We start from the raw sequence: 16863 nt of genomic DNA, 5'->3' as shown, positions 1-16863 counted from the left end.
TCGCGGGCGACACCCTGCTGTTGTACAAAACACCAATGGGGCTACAGAGGGTCTTGAATGGATTCTTGGAGTTTTGTAATGAAAGGGGATTAGAAATAAACCCCTCCAAGACTAAATTCATGATTCTCAGCCATAAACCCAAAAGCTGCCCAAATCCCCGCTTGGGATCTACACCCCTAGAAAGAGTCCATGTGATTGAGTATCTTGGCATAACCCTCAACCAGAATTTAACTTGGTTGCCACATAAAACAAAGGCAACCACAAAACTAATTCAGAGGGCTGGTGCTATCACAAGAATCGCTAAAAAAATCCTCTCTTAGTCCACTGGCACCTGCAATACACATTTATAAAGCCCAAGCACGAGGAGGCATTACCTATGGGGCTGAGCTATCGGGACATACATCGCTACAGACTATACAGGTCGCAGAGAACAACTTTATTAGACAATTGGTGGCCCTCCCACCGAGCACTCCCCTCCTCCCTTTAAGAATGGACCTGGCACTGCGCCCAATCACCGAAGAACTGGGCCTCAAACCTTTGACCTACTGGAGACGTTTGTGGAGCAGCCAGGATCTGGGCCACTACAGAAGCGAACTACAGGAGCTTCTTAGGTCAATACATGTGACTAAAATCCCATGGCTGAAGTACATTAGGGACATGTGTACGACCCTTGGAGTCCCAGAGCTATGGAGTAACCTGGAAGCAATGTCCGTAAGGCTCCAGAGGAAAGAACTTTCCAAACTGTTTTACAGCCTTATGCTACAGAGATCTATGAGTTTAATCCGGGAAGGTTCTTTAACCGATATATTCACCAAAGTAAAAGACTCTTACAGTCCTGAGTACGTCTTAGACGCTATGTCCCCAGTGTATGTAAGAAAGATCTTTCTGCAATGGAGATACGGCTCTCTTCCCTTGAGGTCCTTTACTAAATCTTGGGACGGTAACTCGGATTTGGGTAACTGCCCAGCATGCAACTACAAGCTGGAAAGTGACCTACACGTGGTCCTGTTCTGCAGAGCCTACAGTAAAATTAGGAGCTATTGGCTGGTCCCCTATTTAAGGAACTTGGGCTTCCGAACTTATGCCCCAGCCTACAGAGTGCTTAAAACAGACCTAACAGCTCCAACAGTGTTTGTAATGGCGAAATTTTTTACGGCAATGTGGAGATTACGTGCAAGAATTATAAGGGACTCTAAAGCGGCACAATCTATTAGTTCTTAATCCAAAATGTATTCATTTTTTAAACTGTAATTATGAATCCTTGAATTCCAAAATACTGAACTTATTTTTAATATCTTTAATGTTTTTATGGCTGATCTATTTGTACATCTTTTATGATCTCTAACGATCGAAATAAAGATTATTTGAATTGAATTGAATTGTTAGTGCAACTAACTATATATGCGAATTTCAATGGTTTTGTGTGAGTACAATTTTCAAGGTTTTGTAAATGCTAATTCCTAACTATATATGGTCTATAACCTATGGTTTTTTCAGTGAATTTCAATGGTTTTTTAATAGCAAATATCAAAAGCTGTAAAATGTATTCTTCTTTTAAAGGAAAAATATATTTTATATGTATTTAATATAATTTTTTTATGTATATAAATTTTTTGAGGGAACGAATTTATCAACTATCATGCTGAAGAAGAGTGTGGGGAAAAAAACCCAAAGAGGAGGACTAAGAGGAAAGAACAATCAGTTCAAAAATACAATTGCTTTAAAGCATGAAGTGCTTTTCCACACATTTACATTTAAATAACCCATATTAGAACATACAAAATATCTACAGAGGAGACGGTGTACATTGAATTTTAGACTCTTCATTGGTACCTACATGTTGGTACTTACATCACCCACACAACACAACAGCTCTATTCAGAGCTACCCTACCTCAAAGCACTCTAAAATATTATTTTACTATTTCCCTTGGTTTTCCCCTTGTTACACTTTCCGGAACGCTACCGGGTGCGCGGACCGGGCGCTAACGCTGGTTTTTTTTTACATATATGGGCCTCCTCAGCCACCCTCAGAAAACCTAGGGGGTCAGGATATGTCTCCCGTGCCCCCTTATACCCATTCCCAACATTGGTTATCCTCCATCTTGTGACTAAATTCGTCCGAAACACAAGATGGCGGACTCCCGTTACGCTACCGGTGAGCGTACTGGATAGCGCTTCCACCGCGAAAAATCGAAAAAAAATGTATTTTATTTTTTTGCCCCGCGGGGCCCTTTAATAGCGCCCACATCAATCCTAGGGGGTCAGGAGGGGTCTACCTTGCCCCCTTTCATTCATTTCCCCCTTCGTTTATTTCCACCTCTTGTCTCTCGATCCTACCGAGAGACAAGATGGCGGCCGCTCCGGACTGTTTAGAATGTTGACAGTCACCGGAGAGCCAATCCGCTTCTCCTTGCGAAGTTCCGTTACGCGTCTGGTACGCGAACCGGGGCGCTAACCGGGACACTGTCACAGATATATATATATTTTTGAACGTTAATTTCTCAAAATCCACTGGAGCACATATCTTGAGGCCTAGCAAAGGCACATCGGGCAAACAGTCTCTACAATTTTGCCAAGTTTCATAGAAATCCATTCAGCCTAAAAGTGAGTCCAACCGCCCTATGGAAAACTCAATGTTAAAAACACGTTTTGGGACCCCCCTTTTTTCTCGGCCCCCGCTTGACGAAACCCCCCCAAACTTTCGGGGTAACGCTCAGAAACAAAATGTGCCATTTTCCTGCAAATTTCAGCCAATTCCGTCCATCAACGCCAAAGTTATTCAACATAGAATTTTCAGAAATGCCTATTCAAAAAAATCCTAACTATATATACCTACTGGCGACCGCTCCAGAGAGTGCAACAGTAGGGAAAGCGTTGGATAGCGTAGGGGTAAAAATTACTATTCCCACTCCAGTGAGTGCAACAGTAGGGAAAGCGTTGGATAGCGTAGGGGTAAACATTACTATTCCCACTCCAGAGGGTGCAACAGTAGTGAAAGCGTTGGATAGCGTAGGGGTAAAAATTACTATTCCCACTCCAGTGAGTGCAACAGTAGGGAAAGCGTTGGATAGCGTAGGGGTAAAAATTACTATTCCCACTCCAGAGGGTGCAACAGTAGTGAAAGCGTTGGATAGCGTAGGGGTAAAAATTACTACTCCCACTCCAGTGAGTGCAACAGTAGGGAAAGCGTTGGATAGCGTAGGGGTAAAAAATACTATTCCCACTCCACAGAGTGCAACAGTAAAGAAAGTAAATACTTCATATGTTAATAAAAATAAATTAAATATTAATACCAATACAAAATTAATTACAAATAATTACCAATTGAATATAATATAATAATGAATCAATTAAAAATACAAATTCAAATGAATTATTTAAAATTCATTACCTATTAATACAAAATAATTACCAATTAATTAATTAGCAATAACAAATTAATTAACAATTCATTCAAAATAAATACCAATAAATAAATACAAATATTTATTAAATAAAATTAAACTACTTCCCACCCTAATCGTCGATAAACCCACAACCCGCTAAGGGAAATACATTTATAAAATTAACATACTTATCAATTAATCAATTAATAAAAATTAATTACCAAATAAAATGTAATTAATTACCAATTAAACATTATTTAACTATTAATTCAAGATAAATACCAATAAATAAATTAAAATATTTAATTAATTATAATTAAATACTTCCCACCCTATTCCCCTATAAACCCACAACCCGCTACCGAAAAATAAATTAATAAAATTAACATAATTATCAATTATCAATTAAGTAAAATGAATTGCCAATTAAAATTTAATTAATTACCAAATAAAATGAATTAACAATTAATTCAAAATAAATACCAATAAATACATTTAAATATTTAATTAATTATAATTAAATTGCTTCCCACCCTGTTCCCCTATAAACCCACAACTTGCTACAGAATTAAATTACGCAAAAATTAAATAGCATAAAATTCATTACTTAAAATAAATTATAAAATAAATATACACTATTCACACATATACTAACATACAAAACACTTTAAAAAATTCGATATTAGTGGTGAGTGGACAGTGGCAGTGTCCCAGCTGCTTTAACGGCGCTAACGCGACCTGTGGTGTAATTTTACACGTGCTTTTAACTGTGAGGGGGCATAGGGAGGAGAGCAATTAGGCTCCCTTCGTGTTTGTTTGTTAAATTCACTTGTGCACTGAAATTGAAATTGAAATTAAAATATTTATAAAGCGCAAGACTACCAAGCGGTTTCTTGGCACTGTACTGTACTGCTGGACTGTTGTGTCTCCTGCTGACAGCTAACCTGCAGGTATTTTTAAAAACGTTCACTGGTGGCACTGTTGGGCTGCTGAGGTCTCCTACTAGAAGGCAGCAACATCGCGCAGGGGGGCTGGGCTCGTTTCCTTCCTTCCCGCCCTGTTCTGATGCCGGTGACAAGCACCGTTTGAGCAGAGGCCGTGGAAGGTCCGAGCCAGCCACTTCCGGTGCACGGGGGAGGACGGTCAGCGCTCTAGTCTTCCTAGACGCTGGGGGGGGTTAAAAGGCGGATGCCTACTCAGCGGACGAGCGCAGCGGGCGCACCGGCGGCGTGCTGAAGGCTCGCTAAAGGCGAGCCTGTCTGCGCCCGTCCGCAGCCTGGAGCGGGCCAGGGCCCCAACCCCATGTCAGATTGTGGTAAGAACGCAGTGGAGCAGAGAACAACTCCTGCGCTTCTGTAGAGGCACCCCTAACTCATGCCTCCATAGCATGAAAGTGGAGGAGGACACAGGATGTAAGCACTGTCAATTCGTGTGTAGTACGGGAGGTAAGGGAGAACAGGAGTATACCAGTCTGGTTTGCGGATTACTTAATGTTAGATCTTTGCGCAAACATAGACTGGATATTTATAATCTCCTTACAGAAAAACAATTTGATCTCCTTTTCCTTACGGAAACGTGGCTAGATGCGCACTCTGACCCGGAGATTATCGAGGCTTTGCCGGAAGGTTATCTGACGGTTAGGCAAGATAGGCCTACGGGTAGAGGCGGAGGCATAGCCATTGTTTTCAAGCAGCCTCTGTGCTGCCGAATGGAGCAAATGACGGTTACGGAGAGTGAGGTAGGCGCCTTCACTATCAGGGTGAACGCAGGTACTACAGTGAAGGGCTTCCTGATTTACAGACCTCCAGGTCCTCACACCAGGTTTACAGACAGCTTGGTAGAAGGTATTACTGAAGCCGCTCTACGCAGAGACAAGTTCCTCGTGTTAGGGGATCTGAATATGCATATGAAAGATCCTCTGGACAGAGGGGCAGTTGATTTCTGTCGGGAATTGCAGGCATTGCAGCTAGACCTGAGAGTTAAGACCCCCACCCATCAGCAGGGCCATTTGTTGGACCCAATATTTGCTAATTGGGAGGAGATGGAGATCAAACCTACCATCCCGGTTCCCTGGTCAGACCACTTTCTTGTGCCGTTTGTGGTGCTGATTCTGGGTGCAAGAGCACTGGAACAGGCACCCCGTAACTATCCTAGCCGGAAATTGGCGAAATTATCTCAGGCCAAGTTTGACGAAGCACTCACCAAAGGAGAGCGACCGGGCGGGGTGGATATGGAAACAGCTAGCAGTAATTTGTATAAGCGCATTACAGAGTCTTTGGACTCTACCGCCCCACTATGTTTGACTAATGCAGGCCGCCGCTCACAGTGAACGGCTCCTTGGTTTATCGACGAGCTGCGGTTGGCAAAGGCGGCATGTAAGCGCTATGAGAGGCATTGGAGGGTGGCCTTCTCGAGCCAGGCAAAACAGGAGTACTTGGCAAAGAGGCGAGCCTACCATGAGCTGATTAGAAGGGCTAAGGCAGCCCACTTTGCCAAGAGGACTAGGGAGGCAGAGAACTCCGCAAAGGAATTGTTTAAAATCTATAAATCTATTTCCACCGCGAAGTCCTCCGCTGCGCCGGCGGATTGTTCTGTAGACTCATGTAACCGTATTGCAGAATTCTTCACAGAAAAAGTGGCAAAAATGTATTCCTCTTTTCCGGGGCAAATTGTAACAGGGTCCGAGTTTTCAGAAGATACAGGGGTAGTCAGGGGACGACAGGTATTGGAGAAATTTATTACCCCTTCCCCGGAGGTAGTTATACAGATCTGCAGATCAATATAGGCAGGCTCCCCGAGGGATCCTGTCTCGCCCAAGCGACTCGCTGAAAGCCTGGTGACCCTTGAACCTTATATCAGACATCTGCTGGAGGTATCTTTTAGGACTCATACGGTACCTACTGGGTGGAAACAGGCGGTGGTACTCCCTCTTCAAAAAAAGCCGAACATCAGCTTTGAAAAATTGGAGAACCTCCGCCCCATATCTCTTCTACCCTATATGGCTAAAGTGGCGGAGAAGGTCGAGAACATCCAGCTGATGGAATATGTGGAGGAAGCTAATCTTCTTCACGCCACTCAGTTTGGATTCCGACCCCGCCACTCTACTGAGTCGGCCCTGCTTATGGCGGTCGAGATCATCAGACAGGGGGTGGATGAGGGCCAAACTATGGCCCTGGTCCTCCTGGACCTCAGCGCGGCATTTGACACTGTAGCACATGCCACTCTGCTGCAGTGTCTGAATGAAGGTGGGATCTCAGGCGCCGCGCTGAAATGGATTCAGTCATTCCCGGTAGACAGGAGCTTTCAGGTCCGGCTGGGAGACTGCTACTCTAGAGACATCAACTTGGGTCAGGGCGTACCTCAGGGTTCGTCCCTGAGCCAAACCTTATTTAACCTATATGTCTCCCCAGTGGCAGCCATAGTTGAGGCCCATGGGCTGCGCATAGAGTCCTATGCCGATGACACGCAGCTGGTCATCTCCCTATCGCGCGCGCCCGGTCTTGCTGTTGACAGGTTCAGAGCATGCGTGCAGGAGTTTGCATCCTGGACGTCGACCAACTGCCTGAGGCTGAATGGTAGCAAGACGGAAGTGCTCATGGTGGGGGGGGCCGTCTGTATGGTCATCGGCATGGTGGCCGTCCTGCCTGGGGTCGGCCCCTACTCCTTGTCAGGAAGCCAAAAACCTGGGCATTTGGCTCGATGCGGAGCTAACATTTGTGCCCCAGATTAGTTGCGTGGTGGGGGTATGCTTCGGCGTTCTGAAAGGCCTGCGGAAGACTCTTGAGCTTCTCCCCACGGAGGCCCGTAAGACGCTGGTGCATGCCTTGGTCACTGCACGATTGGATTATGGCAATCTTCTTTATTTGGGTGCCACGGGAAAGAGCCTTGACCACCTTCAGGTGTTACAAAACGCAGCGGCTCGCTTGGTCCTGAGGCTACCCAAAAGATCTGCCGCCAAGGCAGCGCTGCGGGACTCCATTGGCTTCCTGTCAGGAGCAGAATTGAGTTTAAGGCTCTGTGCACGGCAAGGCACCGAAGCCATTACAGAACCTTATTACTCCCTACGAGCCTGCCCGAGCCTTGAGATCTTCGGGCTCAGGGCTACTAAAAATTCCCAAAGTAAAAAGGCACGTATGGGGGGAAGGTCCTTCCGGTTTCTAGCAGCGAGAAGCTGGAATAGGCTCCTGTTAGAACTCCGCCTTGAATCATCAGAGTCCAGATTCAGGGGGAAACTCAAAACTCATCGGTTTATCCAGTAGACTAGCTCCGTTTCTTTGTTGTGACTCTGTTACTCCCACTTACTATAGCGCGGGGACACGCCGGTGTGCGTAACCAGGAGCTTTATAAACCTCCCCTATTATTATTAAAATAAATTATAAAATAAGTATACACTTTTCACACATATACTAACATACAAAACACTTAAAAAAATTCGATATTATTAAAAATTCGATATATTTAATACCTATATTATATACTTCGATATTTTGACCTTCTATATTTATGGAAATTGATATTGAATTAATTACCTTAAATTCGATATTTTTGTTGACTATATTCTGTCCATTCGATTTTTTGTCCATTCTATATTTTTGATTCGATATTCTGTCTGTATACCGTTCATTACACATGGGCGAGTCCCATGTAAAAGGGCCTGCATCAGTTCTTACGCCTGCTGTGAAGCAAGGGTAATGATTTGACGCAGTGTGGCCGTAGAAGTGTTGCAGTGAAATTTCCGAGATTTCATTGCACCACTTTTACAGGGTTTTTTTCCACGGGGGAATGCCCACCCTGCATATATTATAGCTGACGCAGATATAATGTAGCCAGCGGTTTACAAAGAGACGCATCTGCCTAGATGCACCACTTCGTAAATATGCCGCAGTGTGGTGCATTGTTTACGCCGCCGCAGCATCACAAAAAAGAGACGCAACAGCGACGTAAGGCCTCATAAATAAGGCCCTTTATCTGTAATTTCACATTTTCTTGGACCTATTGCAAGCCTTTCTTCTCGTTAAAAAGATGTCACATCGGCCGGTTGCTGATGATGCACTTATCATAAATTTTAGAACTTTTTTTAGACGGCTAAACGACCACACACTAGCACTTTATTACAAGCCGCCTCTGAATTATGAGTGGAATCGTCTGGTGAGGGATTCTTTATAAGCGTTTTGAATAATTGTTTTTAGTTTGCAATTATTGCTGGTATGTTGTCAAATGCTTAATGTCTGTTGGCCATGTATTGTATGGTGTGGCCTGCTTTTGTCAGGCTGTCACAATAAAGTATTCTGATTCTGAAAAAAACTCTGCTCTTCTCCCATTAAGGAGTTGTTTTAACTCCCTCCTCCAATTATGGGGTTGTTTTAACTCTCTTCCTCTCACATTAAGGACTGTTTTAACTGCCTTCTCTCCCATTTAGGAATTGTTTTAATTCTGTTTTTTTAACTCTCTAATAAAAGGGTTAGTGTGGGTTAGTACTCCTTCTAACTCTCTGTCTCCCCTATTAAGGAGTTATTTTAACGTCCTTTCTCCCTAAAATGGTTATTTTAACTTCATTCATTGTCCTTTAAGGAGTTGTTTAACTCAATTCCTCTCCTATTATGGGGTTGTTTTAACTCCATTCTTCCCCCATTAAGGAGTTGTTTTAACTCCCTTCTTCCCCATTTAGGAGTTGTTTTAACTCCCTTCTTCTCTCATTAAGGAGTTGTTTTAACTCCCTTCTTCCCCATTAAGGAGTTGTTTTAACTCCCCTCTTCTTCTATTATGGGACTGTTTAACTCCCTTCTTCTATTAAGGAGTTGTTTTAACTCCCTTCTTCTTCTATTAGGGGACTGTTTAACTCTCTTCTTCTCCCATTAAGGAGTTGTTTTAACTCCCCTCTTCTTCTATTAGGGGACTGTTTACCTCTCTTCCTCTCCCATTAAGGAGTTGTTTAACTCCCTTCTTCTCCCATTAAGGAGTTGTTTTAACTCCCTTCTTTTGTTCCCATTAAGGAGTTGTTTTAACTCTTTTCCTCTCCCATTAAGGAGTTGCTTTAATTCCCTTCTTCTCCTATAATGGGACTGTTTAACTCCCTTCTTCACCTATTGTGGGATTGTTTTAACTCTCTTCCTCTACAGTTAAAGAGTTGTTTTATTTAGTTTTCTATTTAGTGCAGGTTAGTACTCGTTCTAACTCTCCTTCTCTCCCTCCACCCTTCCATGCAGATCTATCAATGGAGCCGGGAGCCCCACCACCTCGACGCGCACCTTGGTACCTGGTGTGGTGGAAGAGGACTCTGACCTGGACAATGAAGCCCTGAGGGGGACAGACATGACCCAGGAGGGCTGGGCAGGACGTCGAGCCACACTACAGAGAGCAGGCCCTCAACTCAGCGCAGAGTCAGACCTCTCTGACATCCTGGCCCAGAACCGGCGGTTGTTGCCCAACTACAAGAACCCTCTGCATGTCATTGACGGGCCCGAGCTGAGATACTTTGTGGGCATTATTGACATCTTCACCGTCTACAGCTTCCGCAAGAGGCTGGAGCACCTCTGGAAGAGCATCCGGTACCGCGGACTCGCCTTCTCCACCGTCAGCCCTACGCAGTATGCCAGGCGGCTCTGCCGGTGGGTGGACACCCACACTGTATGACCTTTGAATGACATCAGACCATTGGCATTGCGCCCACAAGCTATGCCATCCCACTGGTCACAGGTGATACCACAGTGGAACAGCAGCGCGTTACAGTGATACCATTGGCTACTGCACTACCCCAGGACAACGACATATTGGTGACGTTGACATCCCTCCATCCATTATCCTATCACACACTCCTTACACATAGACAACAGATTGGTGTACACCCTGCTTTCAGTAAAAAGGGAGGCTCTGTTCTGCAGCTGCATACATAGGTATCCTCTGGGGTCAGAGAGCAGGTGCCTCCCAGTGCCCCTGTTCACCACAGCCCGTGTGCACTAGAGGGTGGTTAGAGAGCCTTCACGGGCCCTGTGACCACATAGGGGTCTTTATGCAGCCTGCGTGCACTAGAGGTGGGGTTAGAGAGCCCGTGTGGATGCTGTGACCACATAGGGGTCTTTACGCAGCCTGCGTGCACTAGAGGAGGGTTAGAGAGCCCGTGTGGGCCCTGTGACCACATAGGGGTCTTTGTGCTCCACAATGTTTGTGCTTGTAGTATGTTCATGTGGAGGAATCACAACATGTGCGCCTTGTCCATGGGTCACAGAGCAGACATGTCTCCTACTAGGGTTGTAGGAGAAACTGGAGTGTGCCAATAACATGAGCCATCAGCTGTGCAGCATTGGAAGACGCCAACAAACGCAGGTGTAGGGTGTGACACCACCAGGAAGCCCAGGTGTAGGGTGTGACACTACAAGGAAGCCCAGGTGTAGGGTAGGACACTACCTAGAAGCCCAGGTGTAGGGTATAACACCACCAGGAAACCCAGGTGTAGGGTATGACACTACCAGGAAACCTAAGTGTAGGGCATGACACTACCAGGAAGCCCAATGTGTAGGGTGTGACACTACCTAGAAGCCCAGGTGTAGGGTGTGACACTACCTAGAAGCCCAGGTGTAGGGTGTGACACTACTTAGAAGCCCAGGTGTAGGGTATAACACCACCAGGAAGCCCAGGTGTAGGGCATGACACTACCAGGAAGCCCAATGTGTAGGGTGTGACACTTCCTAGAAGCCCAGGTGTAGGGTGTGACACCACCAGGAAGCCCAATGTGTAGGGTGTGACACTACCTAGAAGCCCAGGTGTAGGGCATGACACTACCTAGAAGCCCAGGTGTAGGGTGTGACACTACCTAGAAGCCCAGGTGTAGGGTATAACACCACCAGGAAGCCCAGGTGTAGGGTATGACACTACCAGGAAGCCCAGGTGTAGGGCATGACACTACCAGGAAGCCCAATGTGTAGATTATGTGTGCACATCTGTTTGACATGAGTCAGATTGTAGTGATCTGTGCTTTCTTCCTGTGTGCATGCTAGACCCCTGAGCAGTACATGCGGACCCAGCCAGTGCACTCGTCCTCAGCTCGTGCATGCCCCCCAACTGGTTCATGGACCCACAGTTGATAAGTACACACTGAACCAACGCTTGTTTTCTTGGCCTCTGCCACCCAAGCTCTTCGTCTGCACAAGAACACTTCCTTCGGTGACTGGACAGCGCCACCCGCTTATTTGCTCTTAATGCGCGCACTGTGCTAGTGCACCTGCCTGCTTGCACTGTGCTAGTGCACCTGCCTGCTTGCACTGTGCTAGTGCACCTGCCTGCTTGCACTGTGCTAGTGCACCTGCCTGCTTGCACTGTGCTAGTGCACCTGCCTGCTTGCACTGTGCTAGTGCACCTGCCTGCTTGCACTGTGCTAGTGCACCTGCCTGCTTGCACTGTGCTAGTGCACCTGCCTGCTTGCACTGTGCTAGTGCACCTGCCTGTTTACACTGTGATATTGCACCTGCCTGTTTTGGTTCTGCCTTACTGCAGTGATTGATTGCATGCTCTCAGGAGATGGACTTTGGGCTTATACTTACTTGCGAGGTCTATAGCTGGACTGTGAAGGTAACAAAAGGAGGTGGTACTAAAGCTCTTGTAGAGAGTAACCATCCCGCACCCGGTGAGGGCAGAGCAGAGCCTGATTGTGTCTAGGCGATTCAACCGAAGTAAGTGGTTGATGGTGTCAAAGGCTTTGGAGTACTCAACAAAACCACCAAGTTGTTTGGCTGCTGAGAGGTTTGGTGAAGCTGGAGAGAGAGGTTGGGTGGAGGCAGAGAGAGAGAGGTTGGGTGGAGACGGAGAGAGAGAGGTTGGGTAGAGGTGGAGAGAGAGAGGTTGGGTAGAGGTCGAGAAAGAGAGGTTGGGTAGAGGAGGAGAGAGGTTGGGTGGAGCTAGAGAGAGAGAGGTTGGGTGGAGGCGGAGAGAGAGAGGTTGGGTGGAGGCGGAGAGAGAGAGCTTGGGTAGAGGTGGAGAGAGAGAGGTTGGGTGGAGGCAGAGACAGAAAGGTTGGGTGGAGCTAGAGAGAGAGAGGTTGGGTGGAGACGGAGAGAGAGAGGTTGGGTAGAGGTGGAGAGAGAGAGGTTGGGTAGAGGTCGAGAAAGAGAGGTTGGGTAGAGGAGGAGAGAGGTTGGGTGGAGCTAGAGAGAGAGAGGTTGGGTGGAGGCGGAGAGAGAGAGGTTGGGTGGAAGCAGAGACAGAGATTGGGTGGAGGCAGAGAGAGAGGGGTTGGGTAGGGGTGGAGAGAGGTTGGGTGGAGTTGGAGAGAGAGAGGTTGGGTGGTGATGGAGAGAGAGAGATTGGGTGGAGGCGGAGAGAGAGAGCTTGGGTAGAGGTGGAGAGAGAGAGGTTGGGTGGAGGCAGATAGAGAGAGGTTGGGTGGAGCTAAAGAGAGAGAGGTTGGGTGGAGACGGAGAGAGAGAGGTTGGGTGGAGGCGGAGAGAGAGAGCTTGGGGAGAGGTGGAGAGAGAGAGGTTGGGTTGAGGCAGAGAGAGAGAGGTTGGGTGGAGCTAGATAGAGAGAAGTTGGGTGGAGGCGGAGAGAGAGAGGTTGGGTGGAGGAGAGAGAGAGAGGTTGGGTGGAGCTAGAGAAAGAGAGGTTGGGTGGAGGCGGAGAGAGAGAGGTTGGGTGGAGGCAGAGAGAGAGGTTGGGTGGAGGCAGAGAGCTGTTGGAGGCTGGCATGCATTGGGCTTCTTTAGGATAGACCAGACCAGGGCAGTCTTGAAGTGGCCCGTTGAGGTTGGTCATCACTGACGTCAGACTCTAGTTTCATGTGATTACCCAAGGAGAAAGAGCTACAGAGTGGCGGGAAGGAGTCATGTTGGGGCTGGCTGTAGTATCAACGAAGTACAATTCGGGGTGGCCGTATCATCGCATAAGAGACTCCTGGAGCCACTGAGGCTGTAGGAATGAATGCTGGAGATTGGCAGGTCAGCGGACCAGTTAGTTCATTTATAGTGTGAAAATCTGCTTTTTAGATTTATCTGGTTTCCTGTACCTTGAGTTGAGTATAAGGATTGGCGTTGAAGTCTACAGGAGCTTCTGTAGTGGAGCCAAGCTTGTAGTTACAGTGCTGCACATGTTCTGCTAGACATAGTTATTTTCTTTTTAATAAAACAACATTTCAATAAAAAAGTAGGGCTAGCTTGGCCTGAAAGGTTCTCAATTTAGTGTTCAGAAGTGATGGTTCTGTGTAGCATTGGTGACCCTGGACCGAAGTCGTACCCTGATGTTTGAGGCGCATCAGAGTGACCTGAGGGTTCAGTGGGAATGGCTGAGCTGGGTGTGGGAGACCAGTCGATTTAGATGAGCTTCAATAAATGGATGAGAAAATGAAAATTTAATCAAGCAGTCCTCTGTCGGTTTCTTTTGCTTGGATGAGATCTTACGGATAAAGGATATGTCAGCGCGATGACCTCCGAAGATTTACAATAGCCCTCTAAACTGTTAACAAGTTGCTGTCCTCCTCTAAGATCCTGCGCTGTATCCCTCATACAGATGATTTCTTCCAGCATTGTTCTGAAGGTTGTCTCAAACTTCCATCTCAATCACAAAATATTCCTTTCTACTTTCGTCCATAAATCAAGGGCTCCCCTGCAGCACCGCTCGGCATGGCCTGGAGGTTGTACCGTGCAGAGACCTTTGTGCCTTTAGACAGATCATGTGTCACGTGGCGCGCCATCCTGTGTAACATGGCGCGTCATCCTGTGTCACATGATGTGGCCTCCTGTGTCACACGGCGCGTCACACAGGGTGGCTTGTTTAAGATTCACGTGCAGCGGTCTGCACTTCACTTGGTCCTTCCCTCAGGGCCTCCACTCACCCCATTTACAGACGTCACTTCCCCTTGTTGTTGCCTCAGATCCGGCCTAGAAGCAATCCCCACGCGGCACCCTTTCAAGCGCTTGGCATTGACTTCAGTTCCGGTGCTCATGCTGACGCAGTGCCAAGAGGGGATGATGGTTGTAAAGGTGCTCGATCAGCCTCCTTGCTCAGACTCTGCCGTTAGAGGCTACCTCCCCGTGAGACTATATATATTGTAACCTTGAACCTACAACCCCTCCACACCCTCCTGCCACATGTATCTTATCTTATCTTAAGTGTCATTTGTAAAGCGCACTGTCGCCGAAGCTTCCTGGCGCTGTAGACAGAGGGGGTGAGGGGGAGGTACGAGAAGCGGAGAGCCTAACTGAGGGGGGGGGAAAGGTACGTTTTTAACAGTTTCCTGAATTTAAGAAGGGATGTAGAAGATTTGATTAAGAGGGGGAGGCGGTTTCAGAGTGCAGGAGCCAGATGGGAAAAGCGGCGGCCGCCACATTTTTTGGTTTTGCTTTTGATGGTGACTAGCAAATCACGGTGGGCTGATCGGAGGTTGCGTGTCGGACAGTGAGGATGGATAAGGGATTTGAGGAAACCGGGGCTGGGGCAGTGAAGAGCTTTAAAGGTGAGACAGGCCACCTTGAAAGTGGACCTCTGGTCTGCCGGGAGCCAATGGAGGCTACGGAGCAGAGGCTTGGCTCATAGCCATCTAGGGGATCCGTGAATCAGGCGAGCCGCCTGATTCTGGACGACTTGGAGACGGTGGATCAGAAATAAAGGGAGACCGTGATAGATTGCGTTGGAAAAATCCAGTCGGGAAAGCACAAGTGACATAACAGTTTGGGTGAGTGCTTCGGGGGGGAGAAGATGACGGACTTTGCGAATCCTCCGGAGTTGGTACATGCAGGAGGATACTACAGCTCCAACCTGGGTCTTGAGGGAAAGCTCGGCGTCAATAATTATGCCCAGGCTTTTTACAGCTTTAGCTGGAATGGGAGGAGAGCCGAGCTCTGGAGGCCAGTACTGTGGGCCCCAAAAGGCATGGCTGATTCCCGGAAGAAGGAGCTCAGCCTTGCCGGGGTTTAGTTTTAATTGGTTCTGGTTCATCCAGAGCTGGATGTGAATCATAGCCTCGTGGAATGTTTTGGTGGCCTGAGGAGAATTGAGGGGAAAGATGAGTTGTAAGTCGTCTGCATAATTAAAAACTACGATATCCCATTCCTGAAGAGATTGGATCAGTGGGCGAAGGTACAAGTTAAAAAGAAGCGGGGAAAGGGAAGAGCCCTGGGGGACACCACAGGAAGTGAGGGTCTTATTGGCAGTGTAAGGGCCCATGCAGACTGCCTGTGTTCTTCCAGTAAGGAAGGACTTGATCCACTCGTAGGCTGTACCTTGGATGCCCGCCTGCCCGACACGGTGGAGAAGGATGTTGTGATCCACCGTGTCGAACGCGGCCGACAGGTCCAGCAGGACGAGGGCCTGGTGACGTCCGCCGTCTGCGTTGCTTCTGAGTGTGTCAAGGACTGCCAAGATGACAGCCTCAGTGGAATGGGCAGGTCGAAAGCCCGCCTGATTAGGCTCCAGATGGAAGGAAGATTCAATGAAATTTGACAGGCACCGAGTGACATGGGCCTCCAAGATTTTGGAAAGGTAGGGAAGGAGGGAAATAGGACGGTAGTTTGATGGCTCCGCAGGGTCGGCACCAGATGGGTAGTAAGATGGCCTCCTTGAAGGAGGTAGGAAAGATGCCGCAGTGAAGGGATCTGTTAAGTAGATTTAGAATGTCGTTAGGTAGATTGAGACATACATCCCGCATTACGGATGGTGGACAGCAGTCATTGGGGGAACCGGATTTGACACGGGTGGCAAGTTCCGCTAGGGAGGTGGAGTCCAGAGCGGGAAGGGAGGAAAGAGTCATGGGGTTAGTAGAAGAAGTATCCGATTAGGATGACTGGGGAGGGGGTGGAATGGACATTTTAATTTGTATGATCTTTTCCAAAAAGAACAAGTCTAGGGTATCACAGGCCTCCTGAGTAGGGGTCTGAGTCGGGAGGGTTCTATCATCAGTGGTTAGTTCGTTCAGGACTCTGAACACCTCCTTGGATTTATTTTCTGCCGATGAAATCCTTTCAGAGAAATGATCTATCTTTGCCGTTCTAATGGCTGCCTTGTATTTTTTACGCGCAGTCAGATAGATTTGTCTGGCTAGGTCTGAATAGTTGCGTCTCCAGGTGCGTTCCGCCTGGCGGGTTTTCAGTTTGTGGGCTTTAAGTTCATTCGAAAACCACCTGTGAGAATTGCGGTGCCTGGTGCGGGGGAATTTAACTAAGGGAGCAACTAAATCGCTGGCTGATTCTAGCCAGGAGCCTAGATTTTGTTCTAATTTGTCGATATCGTCGGAGGGATCTATTCGAGTAAAGGAAGATGCACAGTCCAACTGTGTAAGTAGATATCATTTATTGTAGATTCCTTTTATGATAGGTAAGTAGGAGAAGATAGGAAGTATAGATGAAAACCCCACCAGGAGCAAGCTCTAAGCAGCTCAACCTGAGGACCCCTGGTCCCCACCGCTGCAAGACGACCCGACAGACCTACGACGCCGCAGCCCTCAACGCACTCAATGCCGGCCGGAACCCCACCTGCTGCCGGGCCGCCCCGAA

The 16863-nt window shown here is 47.4% G+C and overlaps 1 protein-coding gene across 1 annotated transcript in view; it reads left to right on the top strand.

Moving 5' to 3' along the window:
* Positions 1-10461, top strand: part of PIP5KL1 (phosphatidylinositol-4-phosphate 5-kinase like 1) — a 370871-nt gene extending 360410 nt beyond the window's left edge. The window contains exon 11 of the mRNA XM_086924947.1: positions 9595-10461. Within this exon, the coding sequence (XP_086781073.1) occupies positions 9595-10021 (427 nt within the window). The 3' untranslated portion in view covers positions 10022-10461. The remainder of the gene's footprint in view (positions 1-9594) is intronic.
* The last annotated feature ends 6402 nt before the right edge of the window (positions 10462-16863 follow it).

Source organism: Lissotriton vulgaris, chromosome 5 (assembly GCF_964263255.1).
Source record: "Lissotriton vulgaris chromosome 5, aLisVul1.2, whole genome shotgun sequence".
Taxonomy (NCBI): Eukaryota; Metazoa; Chordata; class Amphibia; order Caudata; family Salamandridae; genus Lissotriton; species Lissotriton vulgaris.
This window is presented reverse-complemented; position numbering and strand designations above follow the sequence as displayed.